Source organism: Equus asinus, chromosome 9 (assembly GCF_041296235.1).
Source record: "Equus asinus isolate D_3611 breed Donkey chromosome 9, EquAss-T2T_v2, whole genome shotgun sequence".
In the NCBI taxonomy this organism is placed as follows: Eukaryota; Metazoa; Chordata; class Mammalia; order Perissodactyla; family Equidae; genus Equus; species Equus asinus.
The window spans coordinates 30,518,620-30,536,009 of record NC_091798.1 but is presented as its reverse complement, the minus strand read 5'-3'; the positions used below and the strand labels follow the sequence as shown (position 1 = coordinate 30,536,009).

Sequence of the window (17,390 nt, the reverse complement as noted above, 5' to 3'; positions counted from 1 at the left end):
CAAAGCGATTCTTCCAATGGCAGTGGCTCTAACTGGATCCAGTTGCAGATTGGAGAGGAGAGACGGGGAGGGTCCAGCGCTGTTTCCCCCACCCCTTCCCTCTGCTGGGTTTCCAGGGGCCCTTGGGCGTGGCACTGAGCTTACCTGAAGGTGACCTCGTGGTCAGTGTCAACACACTCCTCTGGCAAAACCAAAGATAATGGTGCCTCCAGTAGCTCTACACCCCCAACTCCGTCCCATTGCCTTCCTCCCAGCCTCCTCTGACGCGAGCAACCTGGCTCCTGGCGCTCACCCCTTGCCTTCCTTGGTAACTTGCCTTTCCATCCCAACACCTGCCCTATCACCAAAAAAAACTCAGACTCAAATACAGAAACTACTGAGTATGCAGTTCTGTTGACAGTGATGAATCCCTCTCCTTTCTCTGCCCAGCCTCTGCTCTTTTCCTTCAAGTAAGCAATTGCTTCCTTTAGGGGCCACTTCCCCATCCAACACTCGGCAGCCCCCCTCCTCCAACAAGGCAGGTCCCCTGGGATAGTGACTGTGATTGTCCTCTCTGACTCCAGCCCCAGCTGCTATCACTTGCTCGGCCAGGAACCATGGACTGTTCACTTGGACTCCATGGGAGCCCGCCACCAAGGGGACCCCAGGAAACCAGAAAAATGACGCCGTCCCTCTGTGTCCCTCTTCCTGAGCAGGACGAAGGCCGCGTGGTGTACATTCGAAATCTCTCCAGCGACATGAGCTCCCGTGAGCTGAAGAGGCGCTTTGAAGTGTTTGGCGAGATTGTAGAGTGCCAGGTGCTGACGAGAAGCAAGCGGTGAGTGGAGTCAGTGCTATCGCAGAGGAGGGGCATGGGGGGGCAGAGGTCCTGATCCAGAGCTGGCCACACAGAAGACGCCCGAGGGGATTTTTGGAACATATTGGACAAAATCCACAGCGAAGTCCTAGAGAGCAAGGCCCAGGAGAAGGACCAGTAATGATTGTACAGCCCAGCAACACGTGCTGATGGTTTGCTGAATGCCAGGCAGTTTCCATGCATTCTCTTGCTTAAATTTTCCAGCACGCTTGTGACATATGCATGCTTATTCTCTCTGTTGCTCCCCTTTCTAGAGGAGGTGAGACAAGTTAAGTGAGCAGCTAGTTAGTGGCAGGGTCATATCTGCAGCCCACACCCTGGAGCTTGTGCAGGGCAGCAGACAGCCCCTGGGACTTGAAGGCACACTTACATCGGGACCTCACTGTGCTGCAAGCCCCACACTGCTCACATCCCTCCGTTCCTCTGCAGCAGCCAGTCTTGACTTTTCCTTCTGCTGGGCAGCCCTGGTGTTTCCTCACTCACCTGAGGAAGCAGTGTTTTATCTGTCAGGGCGTCTGCAAGAATATGCTGCAGATAAATGCACCAATGAGATGTCAAAACTTTGTCAGTTTTGAAATAATTCTGAAGTATCTCCCGTCATACTTGCAAACTAAGTTATTAAGGTTTTAAAATTCTAATTTAATAATAATTTTCAAAAGCTTCAACAAGAAAAGAGTTTCTGCATAAGAATAGTCACACACCTCACATCTATTAGGGTGGCTACAAAAAATAAGAATTGTTGATGAGGATGTGGAGAAATTGGAAGCCCTATTGGTCAGAATGTAAAATGGTGCAGCTGCTGTAGAAAACAGTATGGTGGTTCCTCAAAAAATTAAACATAGAGGGCCAGCCCCAGTGGCCTAGTGGTTAAAGTTTGGCACACTCTGCTTCGATGGCCCAGGTTCAGTTCCCGGGTGTGGACCTACAACACTCGTCTGTCAGAGGCCATGCTGTGGCGGCGGCTCACGTAGAAAGAGGAAGATTGACAACAGATGTTAGCTGGGGTGAATCTTCTCCACCAAAAAAAAAAAAAATTCAATATAAAATTATCATATGGCAATTCCACTCCTGGATATTTACTCAAAAGGCTTGAAAGCAAGATCTAGAAGAGAGGAGCTGGCCCCGTGGCCAAGTGGTTAAGTTCATGCTTTGGCGGCGCAGGATTTCGCCGGTTCGAATCCTGGCCGCAGACGTGGCACCACTCATCAAACCACGCTGAGGCGGCATCCCACATGCTGCAACTAGAAAGACCTACAACTGAAAAATACACAGTTATGTACCGGGGGGCTTTGGGAGAAAAAGGAAAAAAAATAAAATCTTAAAAAAAAAAAAAAGATCTAGAAGAGATATTTGCACACTCGTGTTCAAAGCACCATTATTCGGAAAAGCTAAGAGGTCGAAACAACCCAAGTGTCCGTCAACAGATGAATGCATAAAGAAAATATGGTATATGTGTGTGATGGAATATTATTCAACATTAAAGAGGAAGGGGATCCTGTCACATGCTACAACACAGATGAACCTTGAGGACATTATGTTAATTGAAATAAGCCAGTCACACAAAGACATGTTGTGTGATTCTACTCACATGACATATTTTAAAGTAGTCAAATTCATAGAAATGGAAAGTAGAATGGCGGTTGCCAGGGGCTGGAGTCGGGGGTGGGAGTTGCTCTTTAATGGGGACAGAATTTCAGGTTTACAAGATGAGAAAGTTCTGAACTGTACACTTAAAAATGGTAAAGATGGTAAATTTTACATTCTGTGTTTTTCCCACAATATACTTTTTTTAAAAAAGAGTCCTTGCACAAATGGAACTGTTCTAAGTTCTGTGCAGCCTGCAGGATATCAAATGAAGAGAACATGCAGAAACAAAGCAAACAAATTAATCTCTAAAGAGAAGGGTCAGTGGGTTAAGATTTAAAAAATACACGTATCTTGGGGCCAGCCCAGTGGTGCAGTGGTTAAGTTCGCACGTTCTGCTTCCACAGCCTGGGGTTCGCCAGTTTGGATCCCAGGTGCGGACAGGGCACCTCTTGGCAGGCCATGCTGTGGTAAGCGTCCCACATATAAAGTAGAAGAAGATGGGCATGGATGTTAGCTCAGGGCCAGTCTTCCTCAGCAAAAAGAGGAGTATTGGCAGCAGATGTTAGCTCAGGGCTAATTTTCCTCAACAACAAAAAAAACACATATCTCAGACACACTACCAGTCTCACATTTAAAGAGGCAGAAGCATTCCCACTTTGGCCTGGTTCAGAGAGGTGTCAGGAAATGTGGTCCAGTTGAGTGTTTATTAAGCACCTATTGTTGGTAAGCCTGTCCTGAGTGGTAGGAGAAGGCCACATTGTCTCTGCCCTTGAGGAGTCTACAGAGTGGATGGATGGATGGATGTATCAGTCAGGATTCTTTCTCATTGTTCATGGAACTGAAGAGTCAGAGGGTAGAAGTGACTTACACCCCCCTCGCCTTGACATCCTTCTCAGGCGTGCTTCCCTCATGGTCACCAAGTAGCTGCCTACAGCTCTAAGCTTATCTCCTACCAAGGGAATCAGGAGTCTCCCTCAAGGTTCCAACAAAGACCTGGGATGGATTCGTTGGGGTTCCACTTTGGGTGATATCCTTGAACAAATCACTGAGGCCAGGGAGGGCCAGCATCATGTGACTTACCCTGGCACCCTGAGCCTGGCTGAGCTCATGGTGATGTTGTCAGAGGAAGGAGAGTGGATGCTGAGCAGGCAGGCGTAACCGATGTCCACCACAAAGGATGAGATGTATATAGAATGCCAGCGATGTTAGGGAAGTGGGAAGGCCAAGTTAGCAGCCAGGGAAGTAAAGGACGCGGGAGAGAGGGATGGGGGCGTGGGCATGGCAAACCCAGGCAAGTGGCGATTGTGAAGGAGATCCAGGGGAGTGTGGAGAGCGTGGGCTTTCAGAGCAGGAGGCCTGAGTTTGAATCCCTGCTCTGCCACTTGCCTTTGGGCAAATTCTGAACTCCGCTGAGCCCATTTCCTCATCCCTGAGGGTGGAGATAAGAGCAGCATCCATTCAAAGGGCCATCTGGAGTGTGGAGGTAGTGTGGTGGCACACATTCAGTAACTCACCTGCTATTATCATCATCATCATTATTATTATTACTACGTTGCAGAGGTCAGCCCAGCGACTGTCGTCATCTCTATCTGGGAGCCAGGCAACATGGTTACCGAATTATTGTGGCTTTCTGCTCCTCACCTAGTAATGGGTGGTCTGACAGTGTCAACCAAGCTGGCCCTGTGACATGGTCCCCTGTCCTCTCCCCACAGGGGCGAGAAGTACGGCTTCATCACCTACCGGCGTTCTGAGCACGCCGCGCTCTCGCTGAGGAATGGCGCTGCCCTGCGGAAGCGCAACGAGCCCTCGCTCCAGCTGAGCCTCGGAGGGCTGCGGCAGTTCTGCTGGCCCAGACACACTGACTACGGTAAGTGCACGGGCCCTGCCACGGTCCAGGAAGACCCAAAGCACGAGGGGCAGTGACTCCTTTACTGAAACTCAGACCAAAGCCCCCTCTGGACACAGCTCCCAAGCCCCAGCTCCAACGTGCTGCTTGGCATAACTTTGCAGCCACTTTGCCTGGAGGCCACCATCTTGTTCTTGTGGTCTCTGGTCCATCTCGTCCCATCCCAGGACTGGTACCAAAGAGATGAAGCCTCCCATGGTCTCTTGGAAGATCCAGTCTTGTGCTCACAGGGCTGGTGGTTGCCCTGCCCCCTGGAGAGGCGTTCCATGGTGGCCCTGACAGGCACCAGCCTTGTCCATTAATGGGCCACAATGAAACAATATTATCACTCTGCTCTTGCCATTTGGGGACAAGTTGGTGAACAAGGACGAAGAAGTACAATTTAGGAAAGAATTATTGGTAGGGCAGAGTCCATTGCAGCTTCCCTATTACAGGGCTGAGTGACAGGAGGCTTAGGATGGTTCCAAGCCCGGCATCGCTCCACCTGTCTCCATGTCCACTCATGGGACCCAGTTCCATGTCTGTACAATGAAGGCATCCTCGTTTGTTGGCCCCCTCATGTGACTTCTGCAACATTTCCTAATGGGCAAGACGCTGGGTGGGGAAGTAGTATTATAGGATATCGGAGCTGGAAAGGAGCTCTGGGGTGCTCGAATTCAGACCCCCCATTCTACAAACAGGGTGGCCAAGGCCCTGAGATGTTGCTGTCACAGCAGAGTGGCAGAGCCGATGCTCACTGTCCAGTGCTCTCTGAAGCCTTGGGCCACATCTCCTCCACCGGGCTCACGCTGGTGGTTGATTTTCCGATGGTCAGGCCTTTCTAAGTTGCTCACTGACTCCTCCACCCCCCTGCCCAGATTCCAATTCAGAAGAGGCCCTTCCTGCGTCAGTGAAAAGCAAGTATGAAGCCATGGATTTTGACAGCTTGCTGAAGGAGGCCCAGCGGAGCCTGCATTGATAACAGCCTTAACCTTCGAGGATATACCTCAATACCTCAGACAAGGCCCTTCCAATATGTTTACGTTTTCAAAGAAATTAAGTATATGAGAAGGCGAGAGAGCGAGCGCGTGAGAGAACACACGTAAGAGAGAGAGAGAGACTTGAAACTGCTGTCCTTTTAAAAAAAATCAATGTTTACATTGAACAAAGCTGCTTCTGTCTGTGAGTTTCCATGGTGTTGACGTCCCACTGCCACATTAGTGTCCTTGCTCCTGACGGGTTGTCCCGGGTGCGCCTCCAGTGCTGGGTCGGTCACCCATCTCCCCTTCCTTCCCGACCGACTTCCCCTCGTAGACATGCAGCCATGTTCACCATGACATTTCTTGTCTGTAGTGTGTGATGATGAAATTGTTACTCGTGAATAGAATCAGGATTATAAACTCATTTTTAATTGAAGAAAAAAAAGTATATCCTTAAAATAATGTATTTATGGCTCAGACGTTCTGTGCCTGGGATTATTGTATCGCTTCCTTGGTTTTTAACTATGCACTGTCATGAGGTGTTTGCCACTGGGCTGCTGTGCTCCCTTTGCCAGAACGCCCCCGAGGTGCTGGGTGGCCAGCAGGCTGGTCCCCGGGGAGGCACGGCCTGCAGCCACGACTAGGAGCCATGGAGACAGGTTTCTGGGCCTCTTCTGCCAAGCCCTGCCCTTCTCTCATCCAGCAGCTTTGGGTCTGGTTACAATCAGAGCCCTCATCTGGTGCCCAGCTCGTGCTAGAGTTTGTGCCTGGCCATGAGTGCTCAGATCCTCACGGGCTTGTAAGGGAGGCATGTGAGCTGCATTATTTCATTTTTTCCAGGGGAGGCAGGTAGTGCCCCGAGAGGCAAAATGACTTGCCCACGGTCTCACGGCCAGGGAGAGGGCAGAGCAGTGACCCAGCCCAGGCCTCCTGCTTCCTGCAGGACTTATGCTCCTGCAGTCACTGGGGTAAAGATGCAGAGTTTCAGGGGCTGGTGGAAGTGAATTCAGCTAAATTGGGCAACAGGCTAGATGCCTAGGGGCTCATTTTGGGAGTTAAGTCAACAGCTAACTCGCCAGCCTTAGGCAAGTTCAGGCTCTGGCACGTGTCTTGATCCAAGGGGTCCTGTGGTTTGCCTACACCTGTGGACACACCATCAGAACTTTAGTGACACACCTAGAGTGGCATGGGCAGGTGATCTGGGAGCAGTCATCCTTTCTGGGCCAGCCACCAACCCATCCTACTCCCTTCAGCTTGTGTTTCCCTTTCCCTCGCCTGAGAAGTTGTTTTGGTGGCGGGGGCCACAGAAGGGAATGGGAGGGGTGGAGGCGGGGTAAGACAATCTCCAAGCTCCTTTTCAACTTAGAGCACATTCTAATCAGGCTTCACTTTAAAGTTTGTGTTCTTGAGTGATGGCAAAGCCACGTCCAGCTTGGATGTTCTGCGGGTGCCTTGGAGGCTGTTCAGGAGGGAGGGCGTGGCCAGCAGGGTGTGGGCACATTGCTTCTGCTTCAGACAAATCAAGCACCTCCAACTTGATCTCTTTCAGACATCAGGGTTCCCTGGGAAGTTTTTGTATTTAAAAGAAAAAAGGCCCTGCTGCTTTAAAAGCGTTTGAAACTGACTTATTAAACTAAACAAGCTAATTTAATATATTCCTAGTGCCAGGCCTAGTCCTCTGAGAATTGGTAGTTGATTTTTTTTTTTTTTTTAAGATGATCAAATACCTCAGTAGGTAAACTGAGCTGATGAACTTGTCCTAGGCGATAAGTATACTTCAAGCCCATGGAGAAGGGTGGAGGAGACAGGCTTTAGAAGGAATAGAGAATTTGAGCACCTGTGTGTCAAGTCATTGACTTCTCTGGGTCCCAATTTTCTTTTCTGTGAAATGGACTGAGGGAGAGAATGAGGCAAGTTGATCTGCAAAGTCCCTGCCAGCTCTAACAGTCTTAGTTTCTATGAAGGCATGGTCTAGCTCAAGATGGCAGATACATGGCATGTGCACCACTACTCCTACATCCTTGGCCAGTGGCAGGCATAACTAATTGACCACAGCACTCATGTTCTTTGAGCTCAGTCATGCTATTGGAATCCTCAACACAGTGGTCTGGGCAGCCATTACTAATTGATCAGAGTTTAACCTATTCGACATCCTGGCCTATCTTTGAAAGGTTTCCATCACACAGAAACATATGGTGGCTGGGTTTCATGCTGGCCCATCCCCGTCTGTCATACCCTGATCTATGAGAAAAAAGTCCCCTAAAGCCATTCCCTGGCACAGGACTCCCAATACTACTGTGACACACAGTCCCATTTGGGACCTGGGGTGGGGGTGGGGAGGGGAATAGTGGACATGAACGTGTTTGGGAAAGGCAGGGTTTATGAGGATGGACACCAAAAAAGGGACTTTCCACAGCACAGACCTGAACATTCTAAATTCCTTTTCTAGCTGTTCACTGCCTAGCACACAGTAGGCACACAGTACGTGGTTATGGAATACAATGGAATCAAATCGAATTTAAATCCATCTGCTGCCTCCCCTAAGGCCTCGTTTGCACCGAGGAGTAACCTGAGTTCACTGTGCGGAAGCCGGTGGGAAAGCACTCTCTGGATTCAGAGTTGGACTCGGTCCCCTCTAAGCCCCTCCTCTGGGCTTCTTCCTCCATTGCACTAGGCCAGAGGCTCTCCCGTGGTCAGGTGGTACTTTAGGGTAAAGAAATGCAGATTTTTAGGGAAGGACAAGTTTCTCCCTCCCCTCTTCTGGGTCAGCTGAAGCTGCCCTTTCACTTCAGATTAGTGCAGGGCACTTATTTCTTAGACATTGGCCCTTGAGCAGAGCAGAGATCTGAGTGTGGCGTTGGGACATAAGGTCAGAGCTGGGGGCCGGTGATGGGAGAGGATGCCTTCCAAGAGCATCGAGCAGTTTCTGCTTACCATCCAGTATGTAAAAGGCTACAGGTTCTAAAACTGGCTGACCCTGCAGACAACCTCAATCCGGAAGACTCATTCGGTGCTGTGTATTATTTATCAAGGAGACTCCAAGGTCTCTCCAGGAAAACTAGTCAACCTTGGTCTCTTTCCCACCAAATTAAGGAGTAACCCAGAGGGAGCAGCTGCCATTGGCAACCATCTCGTTGTAGCTCTGTCCTAGTGTTTGCTCTCGATGATGTTTACATGTGACTGCCATAAAAGCTTACTGCAGACTGTGTCGATAGCCGCCCACACAGGGCAGGTTGTACTGTCTGTCTCTGTGCCGTGCTGGTGTCTCCCAAAATGTCTGATCCAACCGCTAAGTGGAATTCTTCCATCTCCTTCCTCAGTCTACAAGACTGAATCAGAATCCTCATTCTCGGGGGCTCTGGTTACCGAAGGAAAATGCATCAAAGAGGTAAAGGATATGAGTGGATGGAGTGCAGCTAAGCCCCACCCCCAGTCCTGCTTACCCCATCACAGCTTGCCCCCCCAACCTGAGAACTGCTTGGAGTCAAAAAGCACCAGTCAGGTGTCTGCATCTGCCATGAGATCTCACAGCATTGCGTGTGGAATGTGCTCAGCAGAGAGGCAGGGCTCCGGGGGGCTTTGGGGCTGGGAAGAGGGAAGAAGGAATGCTCTGAGCTTCGAAGACTCAGTACCCGAGTCCTGATGTGGGAAGAGATGCAACAGGAAGTCTTTCATTGCCTAAAGCCTATGCTTGTTGATGTTCTGAGAGAGATTTCTTCTAGGCGTGTGCAACACGCATGCCGAGGCCACTGGGCAGGTGGTGAGTGGAGGGGGCAGGAGGCACTGACGTGTGATCCTTCTGCGTGAACAGGTGGGAACCCCATCCCAGGCCTCGGGTTCAGTTGAAGTCACAGCTGAGCCTGCAGCTTGAGAGCTGGGTCATCCCAACGGTGAAGCAGAATCAGCCCCAGAGGATTTGTGATATGACCAAGGAAAGACATTGGATGGACAGTAGCAGATAAAGTGAACCTAATAGTTTCATTGGCCAAAGAAAGGGGACCCGCTCACCCTTCCCACTGGGGCAGAAGGAGACCCATTAGTACTTCTGTGCAACATGTGTAAGCTGGCCCCCAAGTCCCTGAGGCATTTGCACACACGAGTGGGCTCCAGGGCTACTTGCCGAGTCCAGAGGTACAGGGTGAATGGAGGGAGAGCTTGGGAGCTAGGAACCCACTTGCACAGGGATGCCCTTGACCCAAAACAGGCACGGGGTCAGGGGAGCCCCTGGGAGCCAGCTGCAGGACGTCCAGGAGGTAGCCAGAAGCTAACTTTGCATTGAACCAATAAAAGCACTTTGAGAAAACCACAACACTGCAGCCTGGCTCCATGTCTCTACGCTGGCAAACGTAGGTCTCCTTTGGCTGTGTGAGGTCCTCTCCTAGGGACTGGGACACAGGGTCAGCAGGGGGGCTGGTGCGAGGGAGGAGAGAGCTGAGAGGCCTTCCTAGATACTAGCAGCAGGAGAACCAATCCTAGGTGGCCCTTTGCTGGCCTCTTTGTTGGAGGCCCTAGAAACAGGAAATGGTGAGTTTCAATCTTGGTACCTACTTTTGTAAAAAAAAAAAAAAAAAAAACCAAACAAAAAAAATTAAAACAGCCCGACTGATTGATTGAAATGTGTTTGTGGAGCAAGTCATTTAACTGTAAGCCATCTCGGAGTGAGAAACCCAGTGTTTCTTACTTGCCATGTCATCTTGGGCCCTTGTTTCCTCATCTAGCAAAATGAGAATATTGGATGGGATGAGCACTAAGGCCCTTTCGCCTCTGACGGGCTCAGATTCCCATGCTGGAGCATCGGGCATCCATCACCAACCGGCGAAACCAATTCCCTTCTCTGGCTGAGCTGAGCTCGTGTTCAGGGGGAGACTGCTCGCTCGGCAAGGTCACCCAGCAGCAACAGACTCAAACGCACACAGTCCTGGCCGAGTTACCTTATTCCAGGAGGCCCACTCCCCAGGGCAGATCTAAGCCATAGTTTCTGGTGGGGACGGTGAGAAGTTAACCCCCAGCGCGGCTAGGTGGCGATGTCGAATCTCACATTAGCCTTGTCAGCGTCCCCACCGAACAGCTTTTAATCCGAATGTTGTGACCACTTGGCTGTTTCTCTCTTGCTCTCAGACAATACTAGCAATACACTTGTGTTTTCAAAACAGCTTAACTTAGGGCACTTTTCGCACATTTCTTTCAAATGATTGTAAAACATATGGGACAACAGGAGGCACTGATCCCACTGAATGTGTTTAGGGCAGCTTTTTTCTGTTTCTTTAATGGTATAGCAGCGGGGACTGAGGCTTCGAGATTGAGGGGGGGACAGATTCTCCCATATTCCGTTGCATCCGAATGCCTTGCACGTGCAGAAGCAGCACAGAAATCCAACTGCCCGAACTGGGGGCTTAGAAAAAATGGTTTTGCTGACGGTCAGTGTCTGGGCCGTGCACCCCCTCCCAAAGAGCTGTTTCTATAGCTAGAAACTGCTCTGTGCTGTATCTTCCGTCGAAGGATCCTCCAGGGAAGCCTGATAAAGCCTCCTCTTCCACTCTGCCAGCCTTGCTCCCGGGTGACTTGGAAAGGGACCGGTTGGTCAGCCTCCACCTCAGCACTTTGCCTTATCAATGTCTAGTCGCCATCTAGTGGCCAAAGACTGTATCCACCAGCTACCCAGATGGAAGGCAAATGAATCCTTTCTGCCACCTTGCTGTCCAGCACCAACTTTGGGAAGGAAATGTAATGTCATGAGCAAACTGTCCATATGTTTAGAGCCCAGTGTCACACCAGTCAGAAGACTCCAGAAGCAGCCACTTAGTAGATGCTCACGCAGATGCAAGTGCACCAGCTGTCCTGTGGGCAGAGGAGACAGGAGTGGGCCCTGTGTCCGGGTGCCCGGGAGGGGTTTACTGTAACTGCAATACTGGCAGCCCAGCTGCTGTCCTTGTTAAGTGAACCTCTGCTAGGTGGCCCGCACTGTACCCTCGGGACAAGCCAAGAGGGTGGGTGTGAGGATTCTGTGCGGGGGCTGGCCATGGCCTTTGATATGGTCCACCAAATAGCCAAACAGGTTATTCTTTTGTTGTTAGTTTGTGTTTGTTTTCGTATTTTGTATTTAAAAATCTTGTCAAGTGTTTTTGTGTTAGGAATAAAAAGTCATAAACTCTTCCCAACTTTGTTTCTTGATGGATGTTCTGATTCCAAGAGAAACAGGTTGGAAATCTCAAGGGGCGTGTGGTCAGTGGAACAGAGAAGTGGACCACTTGGGTTTCCAGACGGTTTCTGGGGGAGATAACCACCCGGAAGTCTGGCTTGGTGCATTCTGCTCTGGAATTTGTACCCACCCCTTCACCTCCTTGTGCCAAGGTATTAGCATCGGCTTTGAGCATCTGCCTCTATCAGAGGCAGCTGCTAATGTTGAAACCAACACAAGATCCCTCTCCCCAACCCCAGGTTTCTAAAGAGACAGTGTCTGTAGCTAGCCTTAATCGACTGGGCAAGGTGGTCCCTATGGTCCCTTCCAGTGGTTCCAGATCTTGGACTCAAATCCTTTTCTCTTGGTGTGACCATGCAGCCTAGAGAATTCTGAGCAATAGGGAGTCAGGGCTTTCCCTGGCTCTGTGACAGGGTCAAACCAGGGAATGGCTAAACTTGTGAGTTTGGGCATCCCCAGGGGTACTACCATAGGGGGCATTATTTATTAGGAAGCTCAACAAGGTAACTACAGCCTGGGGTGCATGAGCGCAAGGCTGTGTGTGTGTGTGTGTGTGTGCGCGTGTGTGTGTGTCTGCGTGTGCACGCCTGTTTGTGTGTATGTGTGGAATTACATTGATGCATTTCTTGAGAAAGGTGCAAGAATTTCACCTACACAGAGGGACACATCTGCTTTGTTATTTATAATAGAAAGCTAAATTTTAATTTTTTAAAGGACACTGCTACTGATTGAGAATCGAGTTTTTAGTTTTGCTATTTTTTTTAATTGGTAGAGGATTTTTATATATTTTTTCCATTTTGTTGGGTTGTGTCCTTATTTATATAAATACTTTATCTGTAAGAGGCAAGGAAGAAACCTTCCTTGCTTTTAATTATTGTGGTTGTCATCCCCCCCTATTTTATTTCTGGTGTGATTTATCTGTCTTACCTTCTAAATGAGAAAATGTTTTCCTGTATTTGTACATTGTCAGATTCTATAGTTTCATAGATAATTTAACCAAATTGCTCTATGTATTATTATTCCGTGAGTATAAAGTTCTATTTTAACGTCTGTAAATACTCCAGAACTGGCTTCTTTTCTCAAACTCCTGCTGTGGAGTTACTGTTTACATCACAAAAACTGTAGAATCTCTATGCTCATGTACTGTAAATAGTGAAGTGATCTGCTTATAAAGAAACTTAAGAAATACACTATGGAGATTAAAGAAAATGCCACCCACAGCCCTGCCCAGGTGTGTCTTTATTAGTCCTGCGTGTTCGTTGAGGGACGCTCTGGCCGTGACATGGGGAAGGATTCTGGTTTCAGTGTCACCTTCTCAGAGAAAACCCCGGTCAAGGGATGCTGCCCACCCCCCCAACCCCGAGACTCTCCTTCCTTTTTCCTCCCTCACAGCACTTTTCATGGATCCTAAGGGGCCATTCAGACTTCTCTCCCGTAACCGATGTCCCTGTACCGGCTTTGCCACGACTTTATAAAGGGAGACCCTTTCCCAACAGGGTCTCCCTTGTCTTGGGGTACCAGCTGTTTCACACAAGCACACTCAACGCTAAATACATGTGCTCAAAGAGATACTTTGACATGGTTTCAGGCAAAAACTCACCAGTTGACAACTACAAAACGGTTTCTGGTCAGAGGATGTGGAGAACAGGTTGGAACTGTGCACCGTGTTTGGGTGAATCGAGACATTTTGCTCACTTCTCCGACGAGAGCAGTGAAGAAGTGGCGCCTTCCAACACTCAGGCTTGGGGGTGTGTGTGTAATTTCCTCAGTTTCAAAGTACTCTTGGATTTAGCCTTTATTTGGCACTAAAACTACTTTAGTTTTATTTTTAAGTGCAGTCGGAATGCACGATCCCCCTGTGCCCCCAAAGGGTGGAAACGTTAGTGAAGAAAGTTATACGCAAACAAGAACAGGTACAGTAAGCCATTCCATTTCATGTTATATGCAAACTATTTTCAAGTAGTTGTTTATTACCTACATAAACTAGTTCTTGTGCAGGTGATTTATTTCCTCAACCAGGAAACTGTTTGGATTTCTTTGGTTGGAAGGGAGCACATCGTGATTTTCCCTTTAAAGTGAATGGAGGGGTTTCCACATTGCAGCAGGTTCGCTGCCATGGATGAGAGTGATTGATTGCTCAGTGTCTGTCACCCCCTCGCCAGGCGTCAGCCCCAGGAAGGCATGGCTGCTTCTCCATTCACTGCAGGGTGCCCAGGCCCACTGATCAGGAATTCCTGGATGGGCGAGTGAGCGGCTCCTATCCATGGCCTGTTGACTATACACACTATATACACAGCTGGGGAGGCAGCCCAGCCGCAGAGTCACAGGAAATAATCCCTTCAAAGATGCAGTCAATGGTGCAAGGACCCCAAGACCTGCGTTTGAGACCCAACTCTGCCGCTTCTGTATTGTACCAACTTGGACAAATCACCTCTTTGGCCCCTGGTTTCCCCAACTATAAAACAAGATGATTTGCTTAGATGAACTCAGAGGTCCTTTATGTTCTAAAAAAGCTGATTCTCTGACGCAGTATAGTGCAGGGGAACTGGTTACAAGCTGGAAGTCTGGTGTCAGGCTGCTTGGCTTTGAGTCCTGACTCCACCACTTATCAGCTGGATGTCCTTGGGCAGCTTTCTTAACCTCTCTGAATCTCCACATCGTCATGTGAGAAGTGGGGCTAGTAATAGTTTCTACCCTATAGGGTTGTTGAGAGGATGAAATTAGGTCATGCTGGGTACCTAGGGCATCGTAGGCACTTAATGGACATTAGGTGTAGTCCTCATCATGCACAGTCTCATTCTACCCATAGCCCTGGGAGAGGCCTGGCAAGGATTAAGACCTTTGTTTGAAAGACGGGGAAGCCAGGGAGAGCAGAGGGAGGCAGCCCAAGGGACAGAGCCAGGACCAGCAGCATCCCCTGTATGTTCTTGGGTGACACTTATCTCTCCTGTGTACCCTGCAGCTTAACCACTACATGTGACGTGGTTAGGGACATGCCTCTGCTTAGAAGACCACTGCTCTGAGCGTGCCGATGTCCAGAGGGTGGAAAATCTAGCTTGAGAGCTAAAAGAAGAGGGTTCCAGGCTCAGCTCCCTACGGACATCATGACCTGCAAATATGTGTGGGGCCCATGCGTCAGGGGCCCTGATTGATGTGGCGTAGGAGTCGCGGGGCCGTGCGCCCTGGACACGGTGTTCTCTGTGACCTTGGGTATCTGCTTCTGGAGGGAAGGCGGGGAGCTGTGCCAGGAACTTGGCCCAGCCCACCCCCTCGCTGGCCTTCAGTTTCCTCTTCTCTATAAAAAGGGAGGTTAGCGTCCATCAGTACTAACGGTTTGGAGAAACCACGTGTTCCTCCTCAAAGCAACTGCTAATATATTAATTTCTGCATAACCTCTGTTTGGGAGGAAGAGACGTTCTAGAGCCAACGTCCGCTTACAGGAGAACAGCGGACAGAGGAATGCGTTTTACGCCCCCACAAGGAAGCAAAGGGACAAATCCCGAACATGGGACAACTGACCCTGTTTCTGCAGCAAGTCACTGGCAAAGAAAAAACAGGAGGGAGCACTGTGTCGGTTAAAAGAGACCCAAGAAACAACAACTGAAAGTCACCCTCGTTTGGATCAGACTCAAGCAAACCAACTCCTAGACATTTTTGCAACAATGCGGGAGAGTTGATTAAGGGCTGACGTCATAAGTCGAGTTCCCCAGGAAGCAGCCCCTGCAATGGGCTGAGTCTGCAGGGTGCTTATTAGGGAGCACCCTGGGACCAACACCTGGGGAGGGGAAGGGAGTGGAAGAGGGCAGAGGGGGAAGCTGAGCTGCCACACGAGCCCAGCGGCAGCCTTGGTGGACCCCACGGGGAGTCCTGGAGCTAGATTGGCCCTGCAGAGTTGGGCCACGTTGGGCCAAGATGGCCAGGCCTTAACACCCGGCATGGATCTGTCATTGGGTGTAGGCCACCCTGGGAAAGGGCATGACCTTGGGCAAATTGTCTCCCTGCCACTGACGTATTCCCTGAAGGGCTGACCCTGAGGGCTGTTTGCTGACGGCACTCAGCCACTGGGGCCACAGGTCCCTTACGGAAAGTACAGCTCATCACAGCATCTACCACAACCTGACATTAGCTGTTCATCTGTTGCATGTGATAGCCATGTGGTTATGTTAGAAAACACCCCTATGTCTTTAAAGACGTGTAATGGAGGAGTGAAATGATATGTCTGGAATTTGCTTTTCAATACTTCAGCTAAGAAAAAAATGAAAAATATAAAAGGATGGATGAAGCAAATGTGGCAAAATCTTGATACTGGAATCTGGGTGACGGTTGGTGGGGATTCATTGTACGATTCTCTACCTTTGACTGAAAATTTTTATAATAAAATGGAAGTATAAGAACAAAAATGCTTCTCAGCAGGCAGGTGAATCCGACATTAATTAAATGTTTAATTGATGTCTATGAAAGCTAGAATGTTGGCTTTAGTGCAATAAAAAGTTCTCAAGGCTGAAAAAATGTTTGAAAGCCACTAGATAAGATATAAGCTAAATTCTCTTTCAGCTTTGAAGTCCTAGGTCTCTTTTACTTCTCAATAGGGTGTGCCGTTTTCCACTGGCTCTGGGAACCTCTTCCCACGAAGGCTGGCGCCATTCCAGTCAGCCGACCCCCTTAGTGCTACTGGATGCAGCACGACTTGGAGGCAGGTGCGCCCCCTCCTGGGCCGGCGCTCCTCCCGGGCTGATTTCCCGCGGCTGCTGCAATCAGACAGGAAAGAGAACACACGGGGGAGAGGAAGTTGCAGGGGGCTCCCCCTTTACCCTGGTTTGGACAAGAGTTGCAAACTCAGGGGTTTTCAGAGGCCAACAGATCATCACAACGAAGAGGGCAAGCCAAGTGTAAGGTGAATCAGAGGAACCAAGAATGTTTCTCTACACTAAGAGAAAAAGCAGCAGAATCGTGATGATAAATGGCAACCAACACTTGGCACCAATGTCTGGGAGACAACAGGGAGTGGTGGAGATTGTGACAAACTGGAGAGACGCCCCTGTCTTATCTAAAGGGAGCAGGTGACACTTAGCTCCAGCTAATTGATGTCATGCAGAAATGCAGACTGGTGTGGCCAAATCTTGATCTTTTAAGAAGAAATGCTGGAAATCTGGATTTTTAAAATCTGAAATATCCCAATTTAAAAATATGGACAGCAAACTCATTAAAAAAGATGTAGGCCAAGCAAAAGACATCCGCAGGCCATAATTTTGCACAGCATAACCTGCCACTAGCCCAAAAGATAATTTGTGCAAATTAGAAAAACTTGCATCTTCCTCAGGACACTTTACTGCCATTTTCTGGAAAATTGTAATAACAATGCAAATCTCTGATGACTGTAATGTATAGGACGCCTCCTGGAGCTGTGAATAAGCACGACTTGCAAAACCATCCGTGGTAGCCCCACATTTGCAGCCACCAGTTTAGAATCACCCCACACTGCCCAGAGTGGAGCTGGAGACCTGACTGTGCCCACGTTAAGAAGGTGTGTAGAGGGACTGGTGTGCAGAGCAGGGTCATCAGGGTGGGGTGGGGACTAGAAGCCATGTCCTGTGAGGGACCCAGAACCACATGACCAGTAAAAGAAATGACCTGGGGGAGGGGAATGTGCTGTGGATGGGGAAGAGTTGGAACAAACAAATCCCATTTGATTCCTGAAGGCAGGACTGTGGCCACTAGGTGGAGGTTTCAACAAGGAGAAGAATTTCAGTTCAAGGAAGAGCATTCTAATAGTGGTATTGAATGAGGATGTCATGTAAGGTAGTGAGCACTCCATCACTGGGAGCGTGCAAGCAAATGCTCGTGATGATATAGACAGGATTCAAACATCAGACAGAAGGCTGA

At 49.3% G+C, this 17,390-nt stretch overlaps 2 protein-coding genes across 8 annotated transcripts in view; one reads left to right on the top strand and one right to left on the bottom strand.

The window, feature by feature from the left end:
• Nucleotides 1–11,461, top strand: part of PPARGC1B (PPARG coactivator 1 beta) — a 125,692-nt gene extending 114,231 nt beyond the window's left edge. For 3 of the 5 annotated variants that reach the window (XR_011505759.1, XM_070517202.1, XM_014852610.3), the window contains 3 exons: nucleotides 696–817; nucleotides 4,156–4,310; nucleotides 5,207–11,461. Coding sequence is in view for 3 of the 5 variants with exons in the window: in XM_070517202.1 (XP_070373303.1) it covers nucleotides 696–817; nucleotides 4,156–4,310; nucleotides 5,207–5,307 (378 nt within the window). In the remaining 2 variants the exon portion in view is untranslated. The remainder of the gene's footprint in view (nucleotides 1–695; nucleotides 818–4,155; nucleotides 4,311–5,206) is intronic. The other 2 variants (XR_006532712.2, XM_044777842.2) reach the window with 1 other exon arrangement.
• A 4,465-nt stretch (nucleotides 11,462–15,926) lies between these two features.
• PDE6A (phosphodiesterase 6A) overlaps nucleotides 15,927–17,390 on the bottom strand; it is a 60,416-nt gene continuing 58,952 nt past the window's right edge. Inside the window, exon 24 of one of the 3 annotated variants that reach the window (XM_014852612.3) lies at nucleotides 15,927–16,255. In XM_014852612.3, the coding sequence (XP_014708098.3) occupies nucleotides 16,176–16,255 (80 nt within the window). In that variant the 3' untranslated portion in view covers nucleotides 15,927–16,175. The remainder of the gene's footprint in view (nucleotides 16,256–17,390) is intronic. The other 2 variants (XM_044777841.2, XM_070517201.1) reach the window with 2 other exon arrangements.